General features: G+C 41.3%; 1 protein-coding gene across 2 annotated transcripts; it reads right to left on the bottom strand.

Annotated features, from left to right (window-relative positions):
* Nucleotides 1–550: 550 nt before the first annotated feature.
* Nucleotides 551–26310, bottom strand: LOC112253705 (zinc finger protein 585A). 2 transcript variants are annotated; one of them, XM_024425660.2, is made up of 3 exons: nt 25485–26310; nt 6033–6035; nt 551–5660 (listed from the first exon to the last, which is right to left on the bottom strand). In XM_024425660.2, the coding sequence occupies exons 1-3, from the start codon at nt 25902–25904 to the stop codon at nt 3135–3137; spliced, it is 2949 nt and encodes a 982-aa protein (XP_024281428.2). In that variant the 5' UTR covers nt 25905–26310; the 3' UTR covers nt 551–3134. The 2 variants fall into 2 exon arrangements, with proteins under 2 accessions (XP_024281428.2, XP_024281427.2); XM_024425659.2 differs by lacking the exon at nt 6033–6035 and having other exon boundaries at nt 551–5666.
* Between the last annotated feature and the right edge of the window lie 1201 nt (nt 26311–27511).

The raw sequence follows: 27511 nt of genomic DNA on the forward strand, positions 1-27511 counted from the left end.
ACACGTGACATCCCAGCGATTTTTAGAAAAAACTATCGGCTGTGCCTGTTATTCACATGCTTATTTATTTTACCTTTAACTAGGCAAGTCCATTAAGAACAAATTCTTATTTACAATGACTGCCTAGGAACAGTGGGTTAACTGCCTTGTTCAAGGGGCAGAACGACAGATTTGTACCTTGTCAGCTCAGGGATTCAATCTTGCAACCTTTTGGTTACTAGTCCAATGCTATAATCACTAGGCTACGCTGCCACCCCATCTGTCCTCTCATTGGCTAGAATTGTCCCCCACCTGATCTTGCCTCCTCCCGAATACCTTCTACTTTTGAAGACATTTATTTTCATTGTTAGAGTGGCCACTTGAGTATCTTGACAATATAACTGATAATCTGTGGTTTAATTAAACAAACAGTACTGTAATGAATGGCTGTTGAAGAACGGTGTGTACTGTTTGGGGAAAACGTGTCATTCAGTACAAACCGTCACACAACGTAGCAACCTTTGAAATAACAATGCACCCCAGAATTAGGCAGCCTGTGTAAACACATCCAAAGAGTCTCTCCTACTTATCTTTTATTCAAAATTCTAGTTTGCAATGCAGCTTGTATTACATAGTGGGAATAACAATATACAAATAAGAACATGATTAAAAGCAGAAACCTCTTAACTGTGAACCTCTTCCCCATCGAGTGACGTTTAAAAGCCTAACTAATGAAGGTATGGGTTGCCTGACGACACCCTGAACCTAATTCTGCTGCTCTGTTCATCACTACATACATTGGCTTCAGAAAGTATTGATACCACTTGACCACATTGTATTACAGCCTGAATTCAACAATTTAAAAAAAATCACACCCATCTACCCAAAATGACAAAAGTGATAACATGTTTTTAAAAATGTATTGAAAATTAAATCTCTAATTTACATAATTCACACCCCTGAGGCAATACTTTGTAGAAGCACCTTTGGCAGCGATTCCATCTTTTAGTCATGTATGTCTGTATCAGCGTGGCACATCTGGGTTTTCTCCCAGTCTTCCTTGCAGATTTTCTCAACCTCTGTTAAGTGAGATGGGGAGTGGTGGTGTATTTCAACAGATTTTCAATGGGATTCAAGTCTGGGCCACTCAAGGACTTTCACAGTCTTGTTCTGAAGCCATTCCAGCATTGCTTTGGCTGTATGCTTGGGGTCATTGTCCTGTTGGACCCCAGTCTAAGGTTGTTTACACTCTGAAGCAGGTTCTCATCAAGGATCTGCCTGTATCTCTCCATTCATTGTTCCCGCCATCCTTACCAGTCTCCCAGTCCATGCCACTGAAAAGCATCCACATAGCAGGATGCTGCCATTATCATGCTTCACAAAAGGGATGGTATTAGACGAGTGATGAGTTGTGCCTGGTTTTCTCCAGACATAGCGCTTTGCATTCAGGCCAAAGAGTAAAAGTGATCTTATCATACCACAGAATCTTTTGCCTTATTCTTTCAGTCGTTCATACTTTTCTGCAACTCCAGGGGTGCTGTCATGTGCCTTTTTCTCAAGGAGTGGCTTCTGTCTGGTCACTCTCCCGTAAATCTCAGATTGGTGGTGCTGTACAGACTGTCGTCCTTCTGACATGTTTTTCACATCAGTCAAGGAACTCTAGTTCTTTCAGAATGGTCATTGGATTCTTGGTCACCTCCCTGACCAAGGTCCTTTTTACCCGGTTGCTCAGTTTAGTCGGACGGCCAGCTCTAGGCAGTCTGGGTAGTTCCGCATTTTTTCAATTTCCCAATGAGGGAGACCACTGTGCTCTTGGAAACTTTCAACACTCTAGAAATGGTTTTATACGATACCCTTTCCTGGATATATGCATCATCACAATTCTCTCTGAGATCTATGGACAGTTCCTTGGACTTCAGGGTACAGTTTCTGCTCTGACATGCACTGACAACTGTGGGACCTTTCGAAAGAAACACACCTGTCTATATAAAGCCACAGGTGGACTCTAATGAAGTTGTAGTGACATCTCAAGGATGATCGAAGGAAATTGGATCCACATGAACTCAATTTGGATGGTCATATGAAAGGGGTGTCAATTCTGTATTTCATTTTCTATACATTTGCTAACATTTCAAAAAACATGTTTTCACACTCATTATGGGGTAATGTGTGTAGATGGGTGAGGAAAAAAATCTATTTAGAATTCAGGCTGTAACACAACAGACTGTGGCATAAGTCAAGGGGTATGAATACTTTCTGAAGGCACTGCCATCCTAGAAGTCGTTTGTGCGACTTCAAAATGAGGAGCATTGATGAATTTGTTTTGTACAGCGATTAGATAGTCTAACAAATCTTATCCATGCAAAGTATCAAAAGTGATAACATCATCATGGAGGCTGGCGCTGGGCCAACCCATTGATTTCTGGGACCAATCAGAACGGTCATAATGGTGTTTGTATTCTAGAAATCTAAGGCAAATGCAGACTCATAGTGGAGAAGAAACGTCAGTTGGCTGGATCGATGTAAATGGGTAGCCAGGCAAGTTATTGGGTTTTGTCTGTAGCGTTCAGTGGTGCATTTGATCTGTAGATGCCCGCCCTGCCCTAACTCTGGGTCGCTGATACCTCACAGGTGGCAGCCAGCTGAAGAAATTGTTTGACCTCTGCAGCTTAAGAGCACATTTCAGGCAAACGTATACACTCGCTGAAGGTTGTAGTTGGGAACCTTTCATAGGCATTATTTTAAAGTAGCGTGTGGCCCACCTGATAATCAAAATATCAACATTAAAGCTGCAGTATGTAACTTCTTAGGCGACCCGACCAAATTCACATAAATGTGTGTTATAGATCTGTAATTCTCATCTTTAATACAATATAGCTGGCTGCAAACCACTTATGGGGAAGGCCCATCATTTAACGATGACTGCTATTGATAGTATACTATGCCTTTTTGAAACAAAATATTAAAACACATTTAAAATAATTGTAAAAAATATACTGCTATGAAAACTGTAATACTCAGACTTGTTGCGTATCAGCAACAGTCTGTCTTTTTTACAGTCTGTGGTGGCAATTCCAGGCCACCTGGAGGCAAAAAAACAACTGGTTAGAAATCACATTAGGTGGGTTCCTGCAATGCCAAACACCACTTCTGCATTATAGATCGAGGAAATCTGAGACACCAGAGTAGTGCCTCTTCTCGTGCCGTTTTCTGTCGCCATCTTGGGAGAAGCGTTGCCCACAGACAGAGCATTGGTATGGTTTCTCTCCAGTGTGAACTAGACTGTGTCTCTTCAGTGACTCTTTTCGAAAGAATCTTTTTCCACAGTCTCCGCATTGATGATTTCTCTCTCCAGTATGAACCCTCCTCACGTGTCTCACCATGCCATCTATGCGAGTAAATGTCTTTCCACATTCCAAACAAGGATAGGTTGCTCTTTCTCCAGAGGTATGTGTTAATATATGTGTTTTGTACGATTTTGTATATGCAAAACTCTTCCCACACTCAGTGCAGTGATATGGTTTCTCTCCAGTGTGTACTCGCATGTGTATTTTAAAGTTGTGAATCTCCTTCCCACATATTGTGCAGAGAAATTTCTCTCTTTTTCTCAAATGTGTTCTCCTGTGTCTTTCAAAAAGTCCCTTGTACAAGAACTGCTTGTTACAGTCAGGACAGTGGAGGATCTCTCTGTGTACTAAAAAGTGTGCTTTCCAGTCAACCAGGTCTGAAAACCTTTCCTCACACTTTGAACAGGTATAACTTTTCTTGTGTGTTAGCTGATGTTTTTCAAGCTGTTCCAATCGGACAAAGCTTTTCACACAGTCAGAGCAGTGGAAATTACGTTCCTCCTTCATGTGTGTTTTTTGGTGTGACTTAACATGATCTAATCGCGCAAAACTTTTGTCACAGTCAGGGCAGTCGTAAGGCTTCTCTCCTGTATGTGTTCGCTGATGTCTTATAAGACGATTCTCTAGTCTGAAGCTCTTACCACAGTCGGAGCAGATGTATGGCTTCTCTACAGTACTGAAACTCTCGGTCCAGTTATCAGAAGTACCTTCAGGATCCTCTTCATTCTCCTGCGTTGTTTGGGGTTGTTGCAAATTTTCTGAGTGTTGATTCTTTCGAACTGAACTTTTGTAAGGGGAGTCTTTGCCTGGCTGTGACTGGACCATTCTTTTCCCTGGTGCACTAGCTCGCATTTTACTCTTCTGCCTGCCTCTGCTGGCTGTTCCCTGCTGTGTGTGCACACAGTCTACATTCATTTCAGTTTGATGATTCAGTGTGACATTATGTTCCTCTTTAATATGTATTTTTTGGTGTAATTTAAGATTATCTAATCGAGCAAAACTTTTCTCACAATCAGGGCAGTGGTGAGGCTTCACTCCTGTATGTATTTCTTGGTGTAATTTAAGTTTATCTAATCTAGCGAAAGTTCTGTCACAAACAGGGCAGTGGTGAGGTTTCTCTCCCGTATGTGTTCGCTGGTGTCTTATAAGATCCCTCACTTTTCTAAAGTTCTTACCGCAGTCAAAGCAGTAGTGTGGCTTCTCTCCTCCAGGACTGAAACCCTCAATCCAATCATCAGAATCATCAGTCTCTAGGGGCTCCTCTTCCTTCTCCTGTACTGTTTTGCTATGTGTTGGTGTTCTCTTTCCTGGAGCTCTAGCTCGTACTTTACTCTGCTGCCTTTTACTCTCTCTTACTTTGCTGAATGTTCTCTGCTGTGTGAGCACCCAGTCTACATTGGATGCACTGCTGGTAGCTTTGAAGGTATTCTCCAGCTGGTGTTTTTCAAGCTTCTCCAATAGGACAAAACTTTTCACACAGTCAGAAGAGTGACAAATATGTTTGTCTTTTGCATGTTTTTTTTGGTGTGACTTAAGCTTATCTAAACGAGCAAAACCTCTGTTGCAATCAGGGCAGTGGTGAGGCTTCTCTCCAGTATGTGTTTGTTGGTGTAATTTAAGCTTATCTAATCGAGCAAAACTTCTGTCACAATCAGGGCAGTGGTGAGGCTTCTCTCCAGTATGTGTTCGTCGGTGTCTTATAAGATCCCTCACTTTTTGAAAGCTCCTACTGCAGTAGGCGCAGTAGTGAGGCTTTTCTCCTCCAGGACTGAAGCCATCAGTGTCATCAGTATCTAGGGGCTCCTCTTCCTTCTCCTGTGTTGTTTGGGGTTGTTGTAGCCTTTCTGAGTTTTGATTCTTCTTTTCTGATTGGCACTGGACATTGGCTGGGCATTGATGCTTTCGATATGAAGGCACACAGCCTTCATTTTCTCTTCTGCTGGCAGCTTTGAAGTTATTCTCCGGCAGGTCCAGTTGCTTTTCCACAAGTTCATTTTGACGAATGCGTGTGACAGCTTTATCCAGTGTGAGTTCTGGGTCCATTTGTAATTGCTTGGACAGTCTTCTGTCAAGTAAGCCTGCGACTAGTCTGTCTCTTATCATCTCACTGAGCAGAGCTCCATAACCGCAATGTTCTGACAAACAATGAAGTGCAGTGATAAAATCATCAGCTGTCTCTCCTGCTTCTTGTTGTCTTTGGTTGAATTTTGTTCGTTCTAATATTACATTCCTCCTAACTACCAAATGTCCATCTTGCTGCTCATTATTAGAACTGTGGAAGTGTTCCCGCTCGATCAGGTTGTCATCTTGCAGGTCTTCTGAGGTGTCCATCTCCTCTGCCTGGAAATACATTTAAAAGTGCATAATTACTAATAGGCCTATCATCTCTGTTCTCTAAAACATTCATTTTGTAATAGATAGTCTACTTTTCGATACAGTTAAAGTCCAAATTTGAATAGAGAGCATTCAATAATTAGCTAAACAAATAACTTGGGTCTATACATTTTTACAGTAGTAGCTAGTTCTAATAATTTGAAATACCTAGCAGTATCAAGATGATAATGTATTGTTTTTCATTAGGTCTAGAGATCCTCATAGCATAGCCTACCCAGTGGGCATATGACATGATAAAATAACATTTTTTTCTGGTTGAAATCTGGTCAGGACGTATTTTTTATGACATCTATTCGACGTCATAAAAAATACTTCCTATTTGGGTTGAAATCTTCATTGATCTACTGACCAGTTGTCTAAAGCATGAAACGCACAGAATCTCACTGCCATATATATTTATCACTGAGGGAGGCCTTCTCTTGCAAGAACAAAAGCAGTACCTGCTGCGTGCCAACCCGGTAGCGACAAACCTATCGTTTCTACTCGTAGAATCGCAATACTTGTCAGTGGCCAACAACTTGACTTTAACCCAATCAGACAGCATGAACCCCCACTTGGGGGACCAACAGGAGTGACAACAAAAGGGGAAGGAAAATAGGAAATTGTCTCCGTACATCCACGGATGAGCCAGTCACACTTCAAGTGCAATGTATGCTATGGGATGGTAGCTAAGTGCACAGACACCACTGAATACTGCTTATTACATTACACATCAAATCTCCTATTCGTGGTCAGTATCTGAAGCCCAGAGCAGACTTGTTTAGAAAGAACAGTGTGTTTGAAAGAGTTATAATCGTCTGACTCTCTGATGCAGCAGTCCAGTAGGTGCTGAGTAGAATGAGCTGCTTATCAACTAGCTAGCCAGCTTTACATACTATAGAAAACCAAAGCCTTTGTTGACACGAGAGTTCACAGAGCAGCCTGTTTATTACAAACAAAACAGCGAAAGCACTGTCTTCGTGGGAAAGGCGCATCATTAAAAACATTGGTAAACAACTGGTTGCAGTTCAGAGCCAACCTGGATACTAAAGGAGATCCTGAAGGAAATCTACAAGTATCAACAGCTTTATGCTATGGAGGAACAACATACTCCATCGTGGAAAGATCCAGCTACCTCACAAACACTGGACAGAGGAACTCTGCCTAGAAGGTCAGCATCCTGGAGTCGCCTCTTCACTGTTGAGACTGGTGTTTTGCGGGTACTACTTAATGAAGCTGCCAGTTGAGGACTTGTGAGGCGTCTGTCTCAAAGTAGACACTAATGTACTTGTCCTCTTGCTCAGTTGTGCACCGTGGCCTCCCACTCCTTTTTCTATTCTGATTAGAGCCAGTTTGCGCTGTTCTGCGAAGGGAGTAGTACACAGCGTTGTATGAGATCTTCAGTTCCTTGGGAATTTCTCTCATGGAATAACCTTCATTTCTCAGAACAAGAATAGACTGACGAGTTTCAGAAGAAAGTTTTGTTTCTAGCCATTTTGAGCCTGTAATCGAACCCAGAAATGCTGATGCTCCAAATACTCAACTAGTCTAAAGAAGGCCAGTTTTATTACTTCTTTAAATCAGAACAGTTTTCAGCTGTGCTAACATTATTGCAAAAGGATTTTCTAATGATCAATTAGCCTTTTAAAATTCTAAACTTGGATTAGCTAACAAAACATGCCATTGGAACACAGGAGTGATGGTTGCTGATAATGGGCCTCTGTACGCCTATGTTGATATTCCATTTAAGAAATCTACAGTTTCCAGCTACAATAGTCATTTACAACATGAACTATGTCTACACTGTATTTGACAAAGTAAGACTGGATTTTATTTATAAAATTGGAAGTTTTATAGTCGGAAGTCTACATACACTTAGTTTGGAGTCATTAAAACTTGTTTTTCAACCACTCCACAAATTTCTTGTTAACCTCTCTAGGGTAGGGGGCAGTATTTTGAAGTTTGGATGACAAACGTGCCCAAAGTAAACTGCCTGTTACTCAGGCCCAGAAGCTATGATATGCATGGTAGTATTGGATAGAAAACACAAAAAAGTTTCTAAAACTGTTCAAATAATGTCTGAGTATAACAGAACTGATATGGCAGGCAAAACCCAGAGGACAAACCATCCCCCCCCAAAAAAAATGTCAGCCTACCACTGTTTCTAATGGCTGTCATGTTTATTATGAGGCGAAATCCTCCCATATTGCAGTTCCTAGGGCTTCCACTAGATGTCAGTCTTTAGAAAAACTACAAATTCTAGCTATTTTTTCTAAGTGGCTCCCATTTTGGCTGTAGTGTTTATGTGCGTGGATGAGAGCGCGTTCTTTGATGTTTATCTCCGGTAAACACAATAACGATTCTCCGTCTTAACTTGTATCGTTTATTTACGTATCAGGGTACCCGAGGTTTGATTATAAACGTTGTTTGACTTGTTATGGAGAAGTTTATTGGTATCGTTTGGGATTCATTTTGTATGCATTTTGAAGGAGGGAAACCGGTGGATTATTGACTGAAGCGCACCAGCTAAACTGAGTTTTTGGGGATATAAAGAAGGACATTATCGAACAAAAGTACCATTTGCAATTTAGCTTTGGAGTGCCAACAGAAGATCTTCAAATGTAAGGCATTTATTATATCGCTACTTCTGACTTTCATGGCGCACTTGCCTGGTTGAAATATGTTTTTCATGCTTTTGTATGCGGGGCGCTGTCCTCAGACAATCGCATGGTGTGCTTTCGCCATAAAGCCTTTTTGAAATTTGACACAGCAGCTGGATTAACAAGAAGTTAAGCTTTATTTTGATGTATGACACTTGTATTTTCATGAATGTTTCTATAATTTGAATATCGCGCTCTGTAATTTCACAGGATGTTGGCCAGGTGGGACGCTATCGTTCCACCTGCCGGTAAGAAGTTAAAACTATAGTTTTCGCAAGTCGGTTAGGACATCTACTTTGTGCATGACAAGTAATTTTTCCAACAACTGTTTACAGACAAATTATTTCACTGTATCACAATTCCAGTGGGTCAGAAGTTTGCATACACTAAGTTGACTGTGCCTTTAAACAGCTTGGAAAATTCTAGAAAATGGATGTCATGGCTTTAGAAGCTTCTGATATGCTAATTGACATCATTTGATGTGGATGCATTTCAAGGCCTACCTTCAAACTCAGTGCCTCTGTTTAACATCATGGGAAAATCAAAAGAAACCACCCATGACCTCAGAAAAAAAATTGTAGACCTCCACAAGTCTGGTTTATCTTTGGGAGCAATTTCCAAACGCCTGAAGGTACCACGTGCATCTGTACAAACAATAGTACGCAAGTATAATCACCATGGGACCATGCAGCCGTCATACCGCTCAGGAAGGAGATACATTCTGTTTCCTAGAGATGAACGTACTTTGCTGTGAAAAGTGCAAATCAATCCCGGAACAACAGCAAAGGACCTTGTGAAGATGCTGGAGGAAACGGGTACAAAAGTATATATATCCACAGTAAAACAAGTCCTATATCGACATAACCTGAAAGGCTGCTCAGCAAGGAATTAGACACTGCTCCAAAACCGCCATAAAAAAAGCCAGACTACGGTTTGCAACTGCACATGGGGACAAAGATGGTACTTTTTGGAGAAATGTTCTCTGGTCTGATGAAACAAAAATAGAACTGTTTGGCCTTAATGACCATCGGTATGGTTGGGGGGGAAAGGGGAGGCTTGCAAGCTGAAGATCATCATCCTAACTGTGAAGCAGGAGGGTAGCAGCATCATGTTGTCGGCGTGTTTTGCTGCAGGAGGTACTTTTGCACTTCACAAAATAGATGGCATCATGAGGGAGGACAATTATGTGGATATATTGAAGCGACATCAAGACATCAGTCAGGAAGTTAAAGCTTGGTCGCAAATGGGTCTTCCAAATGGACAGTGACCCCAAGCATACTTCCAAAGTTGTGGCAAAAAAAAATGGACAAAGTCAAGGTATTGGAGTGGCCATTTCAAAGCCCTGACCTCAATCCCATAGAAAATTTGTGGGCAGCACTGAAAAAGCATGTGCGAGCAAGGAGGCCTACAATCCTGACTGAGTTACACCAGCTCTGCCAGGAGGAATGGGCCACAATTCACCCAACTTATTGTGGGAAGCTTGTGGAAGGCTACCCAAAATGGAAGGCTACCCAAAACAATTTAAAGGCAATGCTACCAAATACTAATTGAGTGTATGTGAACTTCTGACCCACTGGGAATGTGATGAAAGAAATAAAAGCTTAAATAAATAATTCTCTACTATTATTCTGACATTTCACATTCTTAAAATAAAAGTGGTGACCCTAACTGACCTAAGACAGATAATTCTTACTAGGATTAAATGTCAGGAAAAAATGTTTTAATGCATTTGGCTAAGGTGTATGTAAACTTCCGACTTAAAATGTAAAAGCACTAAACCGCTCTCTAAAAGCTTCACTTAATCAAAAGTTTTACTTGAACCATAAATAGTTCAAGAAGATTACGAAGAAAAGCTTATCCATTGTTTCAAATGTGCTGGTTATTAAAATACCTATATTTATGGGATAGATGTTTGAAAAAGGTATTTTGATCTTAAATGGTATTGTAAATTGGAATGGTAGAGAGTTAGGTCATTCAAGGAGTTATCAGAATTGTACAGGAAGGTCTGCTCAATCCAAGAGTACAACCAACTGATGACAGCATTACCCCAAAAATGGAGTAGGCAGTGGCTGCGGAAGGAGGTAGGGACTTGTCTGTCTGCCAAATATAAAGGATCAAAACTGGCAGAGGAATAAAAATAGCATCAATAGGAAAGTATAACAGTTTCATTTGAGGACCAGGATGTTGACAACTGTGCCATACAGATTACAAAATAGTTGGGAAGAGATTTTTGATGTACCAATTCCATGGTACAGGGTGTATGAGTTGGTATGTAAAATGATGCAAGATTCAAGACTGTGCTTTTCAGCTAAAATTATTATTTACAGTAGAACTTGTCACCAACAAAATTTTGAATATTTAGGCATACAATCATCGAAGCTCTGCAGATTTTGTTGTGAGGATACAGAATCAATAGACCATTTATTTTGGTAATGCCCTCAGGTAGCCCGTTTCTGGTCTCAGGAATGGCTGAAAATGCATAACATTGATCTAAAATTGACCCTAGACATAGTACTGTTGGGGGATTTGGAGATACCGGGTCAGTCAATTGCTAACACTCTTAATAAAAGTATTTATCTTCAACTCGCAATCTGTGGATTCTATTCGATAGATTGAAATTGTATGTTAAACATCACAGCATAGTTGATAGACATACAGTGGGGCAAAAATGTATTTAGTCAGCCACCAATTGTGCAAGTTCTTCAACAATGACAGACAAAATGAGAAAAAAAAATCCAGAAAATCACATTGTAGGATTTTTAATGAATTTATTTGCAAATTATGGTGGAAAATAAGTATTTGGTCAATAACAAAAGTTTCTCAATACTTTGTTATATACCCTTTATAGGCAATGACAGAGGTGAAACATTTTCTGTAAGTCTTCACACACCGTTGCTGGTATTTTGGCACATTCCTCCATGCAGATCTCCTCTAGAGCAGTGATGTTTTGGGGCTGTTGCTGGGCAACACGGACTTTCAACTCCCTCCAAAAAATTTCTATGGGGTTGAGATCTGGAGACTGGCTAGGCCACTCCAGGAACTTGAAATGCTTCTTACGAAGCCACTCCTTCGTTGCCCGGGCTGTGTGTTTGGGATCGTTGTCATGCTGAAAGAAAGAACCAGCCACGTTTCATCTTCAATGCCCTTGCTGATAGAAGGAGGTTGTCACTCAATCTCACGATAAATGGCCCCATTCCTTCTTTCCTTTACACGGATCAGTCGTCCTGGTCCCTTTGCAAAAAAACAGCCACAAAGCATGATGTTTCCATCCCCATGCTTCACAGTAGGTATGGTGTTCTTTGGATGCAACTCAGCATTCTTTGTCCTCCAAACACAACGAGTTGAGTTTTTACCAAAAAGTTATATTTTGGTTTCATCTGACCACATGGCATTCTCCCAATCTTCTTCTGGATCATCCAAATGCTCTCTAGCAAACTTCAGACGGGCCTGGACATGTACTGGCGTAAGCAGGGGGACATGTCTGGCACTGCAGGATTTGAGTCCCTGGTGACGTAGTGTGTTACTGATGGTAGGCTTTGTTACTTTGGTCCCAGCTCTCTGCAGGTCATTCACTAGGTCCCACCGTGTGGTTCTGGGATTTTTGCTCACCGTTCTTGTGATCATTTTGACCCCACGGGGTGAGATCTTGCGTGGAGCCCCAGATCCAGGGAGGGAGAGGGAGATTATCAGTGGTCTTGTATGTCTTCCATTTCCTAATAATTGCTCCCACAGTTGATTTCTTCAAACCAAGCTGCTTACCTATTGCAGATTCAGTCTTCCCAGCCTGGTGCAGGTCTACCATTTTGTTTCTGGTGTCCTTTGACAGCTCTTTGGTCTTGGCCATAGTGGAGTTTGGAATGTGACTGTTTGAAGTTGTGGACAGGTGTCTTTTATACTGATAACAAGTTCAAACAGGTGCCATTAATACAGGTAACGAGTGGAGGACAGAGGAGCCTCTTAAAGAAGAAGTTACGGGTCTGTGAGAGCCAGAAATCTAGCTTGTTTGTAGGTGACCAAATACTTATTTTCCACCAAATTTGCAAATAAATTCATTAAAAATCCTACAATGTGATTTTCTGGATTTCTTTCATAGTTGAAGTGTACCTATGATGAAAATGACAGGCCTCTCTCATCTTTTTAAGTGGGAGAACTTGCACAATTGGTGACTGACTAAATACTTTTTTGCCCCACTGTATGGTGAGTAGAGATATAGGTGGGATGGGCTGAGGGAAGCTGAGGGTTGGGTTGTGGAATTGGAGACGAGTGGGATTGGAGTTGCTGGGCAAATGGTGGTCACCCCAGAAACTGACTGGTCTTCTGATCCACGCCCCTACATTTTTTCCCCTGGTATCTGTGACTAACAGATGCATATCTGTATTACCAGTCATGCCAAATCCATAGATTAGGGCCCAATTCATTTATTTCAATTGACTGACTAACTCAGTAAAATATTTGAAATTGGTGCATGTTGCATTTATATTTTTGTTCAGTATATATAAACAAGTGCATAGTGTTTCTGGGCCATGCACCCATTGGATATAAGACACTAGAATCATTACAATCATAAAAATTGGAGTAATGTTCTTTTTCAGCAGGGTTTACATGATTCAGCTTAGCACAGTTGGCAAACCACAGCTGGCAGAGTGCACCGAAGCGGATTAGGGTCTCATGGCATTCTGTACCCAGTCAACACTCTGGGCTCAGGCATATTTCCTTTGAGACTCAGGGGACTCTGCATGGACTCAGACTCTTCCCGAGTCCGGCAGAATCATATTACTCAGTGCTCCGTCTAATGGTACTCGGGGAGAGTCCACTTCAACAAATCCGGCCCAATTATTAGGCCTAGGTCTTTTATTTCAATATCCTACTTCAATCCACCAGGATTTACAAAACCCTATTTTTAGCGCATTTATTTCCATTAATAAATAAATTGCACTTGAATTTTACCCTGAAAATATGACTTATATTTTCCTGTAAAGCTTTGAAGCAAATAACACATGCAGTAATTTTATTTTAGTAGACAAGTAAGGAGATAGGCATATCAGACCAGCTAAAACTTGGATTGGAATCCCTGCACGCAGGTAGCCTGCATTGTTCAAGTGTCAAGTGTTCCATATGGCTGTTGGGACAGAGCGCCTGGTAGGCTACACAACAGAGCTAGAAAACAACAGTTTTAGAAATTTACACACAAACATCTTCAAAAAGACTTGACTGCTAACAAGTGGTAGCCTGTGCTCTCCTGCATTCTTGTTTTACTTTTGTAAGTAAAGTGGCAGTTTGTTGGGGAGAAGAACATCAAGAAAATATTGGCTAGCTAGAGTTAGCTAACTTAACTGGCTAATGACATTTTTACCTGTTGTTGCCATTAGTTGTAGCTTGTTAACATTGACACCTGTTTAGTTAATGACAGTAAATGTGTATGTTCTCTGTGTGTGTGTGTGAGAGAGAGAGGATCACAATAACTTTAGAAAACATTGTCAAAATTGTCATGCTAGCTGTGTGTATGCATGTGTGTTTTCTGTGTGAGAGAGATTTATTTTGTTACTTTTTTTATTTAACCAGGTAGGCAAGTTGAGAACACCTTTATTTAACCAGGTAGGCAAGTTGAGAACAAGTGCTCATTTACAATTGCGACCTGGCCAAGATAAAGCAAAGCAGTTCAACACATAAAACATCACAGAGTTACACATGGAGTAAAACAAACATACAGTCAATAATACAGGAGAAAAATAAGTCTATATACAATATGAGCAAATGAGGGGAGATAAGGGAGGTAAAGGCAAAAAAAAAGGCCATGGTGGCGAAGTAAATACAATATAGCAAGTAAAACACTGGAATGGTAGATTTGCAGTGGAAGAATGTGCAAAGTAGAAATATAAATAATGGGGTGCAAAGGAGCAAAATAAATAAATACAGTAGGGGAAGGGGTAGTTGTTTGGGCTAAATTATAGATGTACAGGTGCAGTAATCTGTGAGCTGCTCTGACAGTTGGTGCTTAAAGCTAGTGAGGGAGATAAGTGTTTCCAGTTTCAGAGATTTTTGTAGTTCGTTCCAGTCATTGGCAGCAGAGAACTGGAAGGAGGCGGCAAAAGTAAGAATTGGCTTTGGGGGTGACCAGAGATATATACCTGCTGGAACGCGTGCTACAGGTGGGTGATGCTATGGTGACCAGCGAGCTGAGACAAGGGGGGACTTTACTTAGCAGGATCGTGTAGATGACCTGGAGCCAGTGGGTTTGGCGACAAGTATGAAGCGAGGGCCAGCCAACGAGAGTACAGGTCGCAGTGGTGGGTAGTATATGGGGCTTTGGTGACAAAACGGATGGCACTGTGATAGACTGCATCCAATTTATTGAGTAGGGTATAGGAGGCTATTTTGCAAATGACATCGCCGAAGTTGAGGATCGGTACGATGGTCAGTTTTACGAGGATATGTTTGGTAGCATGAGTGAAGGATGCTTTGTTGCGAAATAGGAAGCCAATTCTAGATTTAACTTTGGATTGGAGATGTTTGATGTGAGTCTGGAAGGAGAGTTTACAGTCTAATCAGGCACCTAGGTATTTGTAGTCGTCAGAACCGTCCAGAGTAGTGATGCTGGACGGGCGGGCAGGTGCAGGCAGCGATCGGTTGAAGAGCATGCATTTAGTTTTACTTGTATTTAAGAGCAGTTGGAGGCCACGGAAGGAGAGCTGTATGGCATTGAAGCTCGTCTGGAGGGTTGATAACACAGTGTCCAAAGAAGGGCCAGAACTATACAGAATAGTATCGTCTTTGTAGAGGTGGATCAGAGACTCACCAGCAGCAAGAGCGACATCATTGATGTATACAGAGAAGAGAGTCGGCCCAAGAATTGAACCCTGTGGGACCCCCATAGAGACTGCAAGAAGGCCTGGACAACAGGCCCTCCGATTTGACACACTGAACTCTATCAGAGAAGTAGTTGGTGAACCAGGCGAGGCAATCATTTGAGAAACCAAGGCTATAGAGTCTGCCGATGAGGAGATTGTCGAAAGCCTTGGCCAGGTCAATGAATACGGCTGCACAGTATTATTTCTTATCGATGGCGGTTAAGATATCGTTTAGGACCTTGGGCATGGCTGAGGTGCACCCATGACCAGCTCTGAAACCAGATTGCATAGCGGAGAAGGTGCGGTGGGAATCGAAATGGTCGGTAATCTGTTTGTTGACTTGGCTTTCGAAGACATTAAAAAGGCAGGGTAGGATAGATATGTCTGTAGCAGTTTGGGTCTAGAGTGTCTCCCCCTTTGAAGAGGGGGATGACCGCGGCAGCTTTCCAATCTTTGGGAATCTCAGACGACACGAAAGAGGTTGAACAGGCTAGTAATAGGGGTTGCAAAAATTTCGGCAGATAATTTTAGAAAGAGGGGGACCAGATTGTCTAGCCCGGCTGATTTGTAGCGGTCCAGATTTTGCAGCTCTTTCAGAACATCAGCTGACTGGATTTGGGAGAAGGAGAAATGGGGAAGGCATGGGCGAGTTGCTGTGGGGGGTGCAGTGCTGTTGACCGGGGTAGGGGTAGCCAGGTGGAAAGCATGGCCAGCCGTAGAAAAACGCTTATTGAAATTCTCAATTATAGTGAATTTATCGGTGGTGACAGACTTTCCTATCTTCAGTGCAGTGGGCAGCTGGGAGGAGGTGTTCTTATTCTCCATGGACTTTACAGTGTCCCAGAACCTTTTTGAAGTTTTGTTGCAGGAAGCAAATTTCTGCTTGAAGAAGCTAGCCTTGGCTTTTCTAACTGCATGTGTATATTGGTTTCTAACTTCCCTGAAAAGTTGCATATCACGGAGCCTGTTCGATGCTAATGCAGAATGCCGCAGGATATTTTTGTGCTGGTTAAGGGCAGTCAGGTCTGGTCTAGAGATGATCACAATAATTTATAGAAAATATTATCATCATTGTGTCATGCTAGCTGTGTGAGTGAGTGAGATTGTGTGTGACATTGTGAGCTCGCCTAGTTCTTGAAATGTGTACCCCCCCCAATATGGATGTTAAGTGTTTGATTCATCAGGGATCCTTGTGTATTTTGTATTTGACAATACAATAAGCCTATCCCTGCTCCCCCTCAACACTCATTCTTATGTTACCTCAAATGCCCTTAGCAATTCTTGATTCTCTGTTTTTGCAGGAGTCTGCTAGCTTGGATAGAAGAATGGAGGAAAGAACAATGGGAAGGAGGAGAGAATTTATCAAGCCTGCTGACTAAGAAATGTAGATGTTTTGCTCTCACTCTCGGTCTGCCTGACTGCCAGATTGCTGAGGGGCAACATAATCCATGTACATGAAGGCTGTCATCTAACTTAGTGAATACCTTAGGTAATAGTTCATCATGATTCGTCTCGGTCTTTACAATTCCTGAAACATGTCAATGACCTGATGCATGGCCTCTCCAACAGTGCTTGGCCACCCACTCGGTTACCAGTGACCTTTTCAGCCACATCCCAGCAAGAGGAGAGAACAGAACCACCCCTCTATTTGATACTCTGACCTTCAATGTCTAATGATTCCTACTAACCAGCTTGGTAAGAGCTAGGTTTGTACTAGCCAGAGTTGTGGACTCTAGTGACATGACTTGAGACTCGACTCGACTATACTATAAACAGCAAAAAATTTCAGTCTCTCGATGTGCAAAACTGATAGAGACATACCCCAAGCGACTTACAGCTGTAATCGCAGCAAAAGGTGGCGCTACAAAGTATTAACTTAAGGGGGATGAATAATTTTGCACGCCCAATTTTTCAGTTTTTGATTTGTTAGAAAAGTTTGAAATATCCAATAAATGTCGTTCCACTTCATGATTGTGTCCCACTTGTTGATTCTTCACAAAAAAATACAGTTTTATATCTTTATGTTTGAAGCCTGAAATGTGGCAAAAGGTCGCAAAGTTCAAGGGGGCCGAATACTTTCGCAAGGCACTGTATTGGATTGGGTGCAGTGCAAACGTCAATTTGTAGGAAGAGAGGATTGCCATAACAAATAAATATGCAGCTCCAAAAGTGGTTTGGTGATCAAGAATATGAACCGTTTACTTTGCAAGCAATGGGGCATCAAGTAACAGTTAGGCCTACTAGCATGGTATGTCAAAATTGCTTGAAATTTATTATTTACTTATGAAGCTTGCATTTACATTTTTTGTTAAAGCTGCAATACGTAACTTTTTGGTCGACCCAACCAAATTCACATAGGTCTATAACTCACATTTCTGTCACTTATTCAAAGCAAGTGTAAGAAGAGGTAGATATGTTCTACGTGCACCATTTCCATGCTTCTCGTTCTTAATTTCTGTTTTTGGCAGAGCCCCACCCGTTGTGAACCCCACCTGTTTAGTTAAAAAATATATACACACACACAGTACCAGTAGAACGTTTGGACACACCTACTCATTCAGGGGTTTTTCTTTATAGGAATGTATTTATTACAATTGAATTAAATGCATAAAAGCCTTATAGGTATTTAGGGAACATGATACATTGCATCAGAAAGACAACCATGTTGTTACCATCTTACATATATTTATAAGTGAGAAACTGTTAGGTTTCAGATGTGTCACATGCACTTATTAAAGTCTTTTTAAAAACTTCATAATTTGCAGTGTACAAGATCCCCAAAAATTGTGTATCACACAACATAATATTTAAACTGGAACGACCCTCAGTAACAGTTGTGCAAACCATACCCCCAAATATTAGAATGAGCCCCTGCCTCTAGCTGGGCTTGGTGTGGGCCAAGGCGTCAGCATGCTTCAGTTCGACTGGCACCTAGCCGGACTCGACTAGTCGAACTGAACCAGTGTACTTGCATACTCCCATAAAAGACCTTTGCTTGAAAAACAAGACAAAAGCAGCAATAGTACTGTTTGTCCATTTTGAGAGACCTCAAAATAGTCCAAATTAATCTAAGATAACTCAAAAAAATCCTTAGTCGCGCAATTTTACATTTTACAGACTAAGAGACCTTAGTCGCGCAATTTTACATTTAAGATGTTTGGTGCAGTATTTTTCAATGAAAAAATGCTAATGAAAACGAGTCGTCTCTCGTTGAATGACAAAGACTTTATTTATGAATCCCTACAGTTGATCAATCCCAGACAAAAGGGCGTAGACATCGGCTCCGAACTTCAGCTTGCCTCTAGAAAAACATGTGTGGCCCAGACGAAAAAAAACTCACTGAAGTCCAAAACTAACAAAAACATCACAAAATAAGACTCCACCGATCTGTATCGTCCAGGAAGCATGCGGACGCCTTTAGCCCATGCTGGGTTTGGTGTGGGCCAGCCCCTTTTGGCAGTGGAGTGGGCCGGCCCGCACCAAGCCCGACTCGGCCCACGTCGGGCTGTTGTGGGATTAGTGTGGGCTAGCTTGTGTCGGGTGGGCTTTGTGTGGGCTAGCCCGTGCCCACCGAATGGGGTCATGTTTGCTGGGAAGTGCATATACAGTGCATTCAGAAAGTATTCAGACCCCTTGACTTTTTCCACATCACAGCCTTATTCAATCTACACACAATGGCCCATAATGACAAAGCGAAAAACAGATTTTTAGAAATGTTTGCAAATTTATAAAATAAAACAGTATTCAGACCCTTTGCTATGAGACTCAAAATTGAGCTCAGGTGCATCTTGTTTCACATGATCCCCCTTGAGGTGTTTCTACAACTTGGAGACCACCTGGGGTAAATTCAATTGATTGGACAAGATTTGGAAAGACACACACCTGTCTATATAAGGTCCCACAGTTGACAGTGCATGTCAGGGCAAAAACCAAACCATGAGGTTGAAGGAATTGTACGTTGAGCTCCGAGACAGGATTTTGTTGAGGCACAGATCGGGAGAAGGGTACCAAAAAAATGTATGTAGGATTGAATGTCCCCAAGAACACAGTGGCCTCCATCATTCTTAAATGGAAGAAGTTCGGAACCACCAAGACTCTTCCTAGAGCTGGCTGGGCAATCGTGGGGTAGAAGGGCCTTGGTCAGGGAGGTGGCCAAGAACCCGATTGTCACTCTGACAGAGCTTCAGAGTTCCTCTGTGGAGATGAGAGAACCTTCCAGATGGACAAGCAACTCTGCAGCACTCCACTAATCAGGCCTTTATGGTAGAGTGGCCAGATGGAAGCCACTCCTCAGTAAAAGGCACATGGACCCCAAAGGACTTTCAGACCATGAAAAACAAGATTCTCTGGTCTGATGAAACCAAGATTGAACTCTTTGGGCTGAATGACAAGAGTCACATCTGGAGGAAACCTGACATCATTCCTACGGTGAAGCATGGTGGTGGCAGCATCATGCTGTGGGGATGTTTTTCAGGGGCAGGGAATGGGAGACTATTCAGGATCGAGGGAAAGGTGAAAGGAGCAAAGTACAGAGAGATCCTTGATGAAAACCTGCTCCAGAGCGCTCAGGACCTCAGACTGGGGCGAAGGTTCAACTTCCAACAGGACAATGACCCTAAGCACACAGCCAAGAGAATGCGGGGTGGTTTCGGGACAAGTCTCTGAATGTCCTTGAGTGGCCCAGCAGGATCGGACATCTCTGGAGAGACCTGAAAATAGCTGTGCAGCGACGCTCCCCATCCAACCGGACAGAGCTTGAGAGGATCTGCAAAGAAGAATGGGAGAATCTCCCCAAATGCAAGTGTGCCAAGCTTGTAGCGTCATACTCAAGAAGACTCGAGGCTGTAATCGCTCTTAAAGGCGCAACAAAGTACGGAGTAAAGGGTCTGAATGTTTATGTAAATGTGATATCAGTTTTAAAAATGAACTGTTTTTGCTTTGTCATTATGGGGTATTGTGTGTAGATTGATGAGGGGGGGAAAAAACGATTTAATCCATTTTAGAATAAGGCTGTGACGTAAGAAAATGTGGAAAAAGGTAAGGGGTCTGAATACTTTCCGAATGCATTGTATGTACCTCTGAGCTTGTTAGAAAGATTCTATTTGGTTTCTCAAGGGGAGGCTGTGCAGTCTTGCTCTCTACCTGTGTCTGTTCAGATTGTATCAATCTTAACCTGCCTGAGGCTCTTTTTGGGCTATTGCCCGTGTATATTTGATAAATCTACTTGTATATTTTGTATGATATGGCGCTTTCACCTGTAAATAAATGTACATTGAGCCCATCAACCTGCCATGCTGATCTCATGCCCCTTAAGACTGGTACATGGTCCATGTGATGTTATTTTTGACAATTACATAATCAAAATGTGTTGTTGACAAAATAATGAAAAGGGCTGTCAGGTAGCCTCAATAAATAGACAAAGGTTTTGTTGAACAAGTCATTGCACGTATAGGATGTTTTTTTGGGGACTCGGACCTTGTGACTTGTTTGTGACCCTTTACACACAAAAAAAGAAAGGTAAATGCAAAACTAATTAAGACTGCCAAGCTGTCCTCAATTGGGGGAACCTCTATCCGGGACAAGGTCCTCAGGATTATGGAGCGGTGTGTTTAGAAAAAGTTGTTTGAATATTACAAGGAGGCTTAAGCACAACTTTACCCTTTAGAGAGGAGTTAAACATTTATTATCCAACTACTGTCTAATTTTGATATCCTCTTTCTTAAAATGTTTCAGACTGATGAGATCTTTGATGAAATTGATCATTGATGCCCCACGAGGTGAGATCTTGCATGGAGCCCCAGACCGACCGTCATCTTGAACTTCTTCGATTTTCTAATAATTGCGCCAACAGTTGTTGCCTTCTCACCAAGCTGCTTGCCTATTGTCCTGTAGCCCATCCCAGCCTTGTGCAGGTCTACAATTTTATCCCTGATGTCCTTACACAGCTCTCTGGTCTTGGCCATTGTGGAGAGGTTGGAGTCTGTTTGATTGAGTGTGTGCACAGGTGTCTTTTATACAGGTAATGAGTGGAGAACAGGAGGGCTTCTTAAAGAAAAACTAACAGGTCTGTGAGAGTCGGAACTCTTACTGGTTGGAAGGTGATCAAATACTTATGCCATGCAATAAAATGCAAATTAATTACTTAAAAATCATACAATGTGATTTTCTACAGTTGAAGTGTACCTATGATAACAATTACAGACCTCTACATGCTTTGTAAGTAGGAAAACCTGCAAAATCGGCAGTGTATCAAATACTTGTTCTCCCCACTGTATATACACACACACAAATCGGCCGATTAATTGGTATTGGCATTTTTTTGGTCCGCCAATAAATTTGGTATCGTATCGGCGTTGAAAAATTATAAAATCGGTCAACCTCTAATTTTACACGTGTTAAATTTGCTGAAAGTAAGCACAGTTGACAGTGAGAGGACGTTTATTTTTGTTGCTGATTTTAGTACCATGGAAATAGTTTTATCCAGCCGAGTCTACAAAGTTTATTCAGGAAGGTACTTTTCTAGTTATTTTAAAATCTCAAAATGATAAAGTTGTAATGCGCTGATTTTCTTCACTGCAGATCTGAGACATCACACCACTTTTCAAGGTCACTACGCTCCAGATCGCCTTCTGTGCTCAGAGGTCCTTGAGGATCCTACCCCTTAACACCACTCTTATTAATCATTACTTGCTCAGAACATGAGAACATATGAAAGCTGGTGGTTCCTTTTCACATGAGACTTCAATATTCCAAGGTAAGAGTTTTTAGGTTGTAGTTAATATATCATTTATAGGACTATTTCTCTCTATACCATTTGTATTTCATATACCTTTGACTTACTTTCCACCATAATTAGCAAATAAATTCATTAAAAATCATACAATGTGATTTTCTGGATTTTTTTTTTTTTTTCATTTTGTCTATCATAGTAGAAGTGTACGTATGATGAAAATTACAGGCCTCATCTTTTTAAGTGGGAGAACTTGCACAATTGGTGGCTGACTAAATACTTTTTTGCCCCACTGTATACCTGCTGGAGTGCGTGCTACGGGTGGGTGCTGTTATGGTGAGCTGAGATAAGGCGGGGCTTTACCTAGCAAAGACTTGTAGATGACCTGGAGCCAGTGGGTTTGGCGATGGGTATCAAGCGAGGGCCAGCCAACGAGAGCGTACAGGTTGCAGCGGTGCGTAGTATGTTGAGTGTTGGAGGCTATTTTATAAACGACATCGCCGAAGTCGAGGATCGGTAGGATGGTCAGTTTTACGAGGGTATATTTGGCAGCATGAGTGAAGGATGTTTGGTTGTGGAATAGGAAGCAGATTCTATATTTAATTTTGGATTGGAGATGTTTAATATAATTCGGGAAGGAGAGTTTACCTTTTAACTAGACACCTAGGTATTTGTAGTTATTTTCATATTCTAAGTCAGAACCGTCCAGAGTAGTGATGCTGGATGGGCGGGCAGGTGCGGGCAGTGATCGGTTGAAGAGCATGCATTTAGTTTTACTTGCATTTAAGAGCAGTTGGAGGTCACGTTGTATGGCATTGAAGTTCGTCTGGAAGTTTGTTAACACAGTGTCCAAAGCAGGGCCAGAAGTATACAGAATGGTGTCGTCTACGTTAGAGGTCGACCGACTATGATTTTTCAACACCGATACCGATTATTGGAGGACCAAAAAAGCCGATACCGATTAATTGGCCGATTTAAAAAAAAAAAAAAGGTATTTGTAATAATGACAATTACAACAACACTGAATGAACACTTATTTTAACTTAATATAATGAATACATCAATAAAAATAAATTTAGCCTCAAATAAATAATGAAACATGTTCAATTTGGTTTAAATAATGCAAAAACAAAGTGTTGGAGAAGTAAAAGTGCAATATGTGCCATGTAAAAAAGCTAACGTTTGAGTTCCTTGCTCAGAACATGAGAACATATGAAAGCTGGTGGTTCCTTTTAACATGAGACTTCAATATTCCAAGGTAAGAGGTTTTAGGTTGTAGTTAATATAGCATTTATAGGACTATTTCTCTCTATACCTTTTGTATTTCATATACCTTTGACTATTGGATGTTCTTATAGGCACTTTAGTATTGGCAGTGTGACAGTATAGTTTCCTTCCCTCTCCTCGCCCCTACCTGGGCTCGAACCAGGAACACATCGACAACAGCCACACTCGAAGCAGCATTACCCATCGCTCCACAAAAGCCGCAGCCCTTGCAGAGCAAGGGGAATAACTACTCCAAGTCTCAGAGCAAGTGACGTTTGAAACGCTATTAGCGCGCACCCCGCTAACTAGCTAGCCATTTCACATCGGTTACACCAGCCATTAGGCCAATAGGCTTGAAGTCATAAACAGCGCTGTGCTTGCGAACGCACGAAAGTGCTGTTTGAATGAATGCTTACGAGCCTGCTGCTGCCTACCATCGCTCAGTCAGACTGCTCTATTAAAAATCATAGAGTTAATTATAACGCACAGAAATACGAGCCTTTGGTCATTAATATGGTCGATTCCGGAAACTATCATTTCGAAAACAAAACGTTTATTATTTCAGTGAAATATGGAACCGTTCGGTATTTTATCTAACGGGTGGCATCCCTAAGTCTAAATATTCTTGTTACATTGTACAAACTTCAATGTTATGTCATAATTACATAAGATTCTTGCAAATTAGTTCGCAATGAGCCAGGCTGCCCAAACTGTTGCATATACCCTGACTCTGCGTGCAATGAACGCAAGAGAAGTGACACAATTTCACCTGGTTAATATTGCTTGCTAACCTGGATTTCTTTTAGCTAAATGTGCAGGTTTAAAAATATATACTTCTGTGTATTGATTTTAAGAAAGGCATTGGTGTTTATGGTTAGGTACAGTCGTGCAACGATTGTGCTTTTTTCGCAAATGCGCTTTTGCTAAATCATCCCCCAGCGTTGTATCGATTATATGCAGGACACGCTAGATAAACTAGCAATATCATCAACCATGTGCAGTTAACTAGTGATTATGATTGATTGATTGTTTTTTATAAGATAGGTTTAATGCTAGCTAGCAACTTACCTTGGCTTCTACTGCATTCGCGTAACAGGCAGGATCCTCGTGGAGTGCAATGAGAGGCAGGTGGTTAGAACGTTGGACTAGTTAACTGTAAGGTTGCAAGATTGAATCCCTGAGCTGACAAGGTAAACATCTGTAGTTCTGCCCCTGAACAAGGCAGTTAACCCACCGTTCCTAGGCCGTCATTGAAAATAAGAATGTATCTGACTTGTCTAGTTAAATAAAGGTGTAAAAAAAAATAAAAAAATAAACGTTTTTTTTTTTTTAATCATAAAAATCGGCGTCCAAAAATACAGATTTCCAATTGTTATGAAAACTTGAAATCGGCCCTAATTAATCGGCCATTCCGATTAATCGGTCGACCTCTAGTCTGCGTAGAGGTGAATCAGAGACTCACCAGCAGCGAGAGGGACATCATTGATGAATACAGAAAAGAGTCGGCCCGAGAATTGAACCCTGTGGCACCCCGATAGACTGCCAGAGGTCCGGACAACAGGCCCTCCGATTTGACACACTGAGCTCTATCAGAGAAGTAGTTGGTGGACCAAGGCGAGGCAATCATTTGAGAAACCAAGCCTTGGCCAGTTCAATGAATACGGCTGCACAGTAATGTCTCTTATCGATGGCGGTTATGATATCGTTTAGGACCTTGAGCGTGGCTGAGGTGCACCCATGACCAGCTCTGGAACCAGATTGCATAGCGGAGAAGGTACGGTGGGATTCGAAATGGTTGGTAATCTGTTTGTTAACTTAACTTTCGAAGACCTTGGAAGGCAGGGTAGGATAGATATTGGTCTGTAGCAGAATTATGAAACAATTACTGTATGCAGATATGCAAAAAAATATATATCTTTTTCCATTTATTGATCTGTTTTAAATGTAAGAATATGTTGCAGAATTAAACTTTCATTGGTGCCTATGGAAACAAATAGAAATATAATGAACAATCCAACTTTCACTATCCAATTTACTCCACTGAAATACTTTTTACAGTATGTAATAATCTGTAGTCAAGTGGTCATTACCAGGTTGATGGTCTTAACTATGACCAGTACATAAGTGGCCAGAATTATGGCCAACTGGTCCTATGGTGGTCAGTAAAATACGTCATACCCTGGTCAGTAAAAAAAGGTGTAACAAAAAAAAAAAAGTTTTGCCCACTGGGTAGTGATCTGGGTTAGAGAAGGTTAATTGACAGTAGAAGTAGTATCTTTACCTGTGGATAGTCTGACTTCGTCTCCTTGTGTTTAATGAAGCCAGACAGCCAGGACAGCGTGGTGAGTATTTGTGGTTGTATTCCTGATGCTGCATCCCCACTCTTCCCCTTCATTTTCCTCCTCAGTCTGACATATCGGTCTCTCAATTTCTTCCATTTCGTTCTGCAAATCTGTTCTTCTACTCTCAGAGTTTGGGCTATCTCCTTCCAGCTGTTGCTGGTTATTGTGAAGTCTTTATAGTCTTTCATTGAGGCGTTGTACAAATTGTTGTACCTTCTGACCTCTTCAATGAGCTTTTCCTCGAAACTTGCGTCGTCTTGCATCTTGCTTGTCTTAGCGTCATCAGTATAATGGGGTTCATCTTCATCTTGGTTCTCCTGCATTGTTTGGGTCAGTCCTTCCTTCTCAAGTTCCGCCATTTTCTCTGATGTGTTATATATCTGAACAGAAAGGGTGTGGGTAAAACCAGAGGCTGCAAACCAACGATGTCTGGTGTGCTATTCTATAAACAACATTTTGTCTGCTTCTGCAGGTAGCAATTGAAGCTTTTGGTTAGATTTGATTAAAATAAAATAAAAATCCCATCATCTCACACGAGCCAAGGCTTGTTGTTGCTACTGCATATCTATTCTACTTTCTACGGTATGCTATTCCTCTCTCCACACCAGACGCAGTGTGGTCAGGTTTAGAAAGAACAAGACAAACACAGCAACATAAACTACCGATTGATAACGACTCTAGCTGACTATTTTCTGCAATCATTGGCACTTTAGAGTTGGCATTTTACATGATCCGATATGCAAATCACATGCACAGCGAAATGTCGTAAAATGCAGGCAGACGTTTCACTTTACTTCTCTATGCCGAGTATGGAAAGTCCAAAGGGCCAATAAGTGGGTCATCACTAGTTACCACAGCCACAAAGTAGACATGTCTAAACCCTGCCTATTTAAAACATTTATATTTTTTAAATCTGATTTTAAACCTAACCTTAACCGTTATTTAAAAATGTTTAAAAAAATTAGATCTGATTATTTTTACTCGACACTTTTGACTTTGTGGCTGTGGTAACTAGTGGCAACCCCAAAAAGTGTGGAGAAAAGACAACTGGAGAACGACCCCAGTGGGTAAACCTGGTTGAAAAGACGTATTTTTATAAAGTTTTATTCTGGTCGCAAACTTGTTGAAAAGCACGTTTTTTTTTACGACCACCAGTTGGTGATAATAGTGACCTATCTTACCAGCTGGTCATAATTCTGACCACTATATTATGTGCTATATTATGCAGCCTACTGGTCATAGTTAAGACCTCATCATAACCTGGCAATGACCACCTGACTACAGCTGATTATCAGCATTCTTAGAAAAAAGGGTTCCAAAAGGGTTCTTTGGCTGTCCCCATTGAGAGACCCCTTTTTGGTTCCAGGGTGAAGCCTTTTTGGTTCCACATTACAACCCTTTTGTGTTAAATATAGAACCTTCTGTGGAACGTGTTCTACCTGGAACCAAAAAGTGTTCTTCAAAGGTTTATCCTATGGGGACAACCGAATAACCCCTTTAGGTTCTAGAGGACACCTTTTTTTTCTAAGAGTGTACTGTAAAAAGTACTGCAGAGGATAAAGTTGGATATTGAAAACATTGTTCATTAAATGTATATTTGTTTCCATAGACACCATAATCTGAAACATATTCTTACATTTAAAATAGATAAAGCAATGGCAACAACAAATCTACTTCAGTTTTTTGCACATCTGCATACAGTAATTGTTTCATAATTCACCCACAGACATTACATGCATAGAAATACTGGAACACAATATATTTTTGTTTTATTTGATTAATGATTAATATGAGTGGTGTGATGGGGTAGATCGTCATCAAGGACCTCTGAGCACAGAATGCGATCTGGAGTGTAGTGGTCCTCTTGAAGAATCATGTGATGGGTCAGATCTGCAGTGAAGATAATCATTTTGTGGAATAGACACTGGCTGGAATGCGGTTTTAACCAATCAGCATTTTGGATTAG

This window comes from Oncorhynchus tshawytscha, linkage group LG07, assembly GCF_018296145.1.
Source record: "Oncorhynchus tshawytscha isolate Ot180627B linkage group LG07, Otsh_v2.0, whole genome shotgun sequence".
Classification (NCBI taxonomy): domain Eukaryota; kingdom Metazoa; phylum Chordata; class Actinopteri; order Salmoniformes; family Salmonidae; genus Oncorhynchus; species Oncorhynchus tshawytscha.

Coding starts and splice junctions, on each gene's coding strand:
- LOC112253705 (XM_024425659.2), bottom strand. CDS start 25,904: ATGGCGGAACTTGAGAAGGAAGGACTGACCCAAACAATGCAGGAGAAC. Junction 5,667..25,484: donor CGAAGTCAGACTATCCACAG/GTAAAGATACTA, acceptor ATGTATTTCCAG/GCAGAGGAGATGGACACCTC.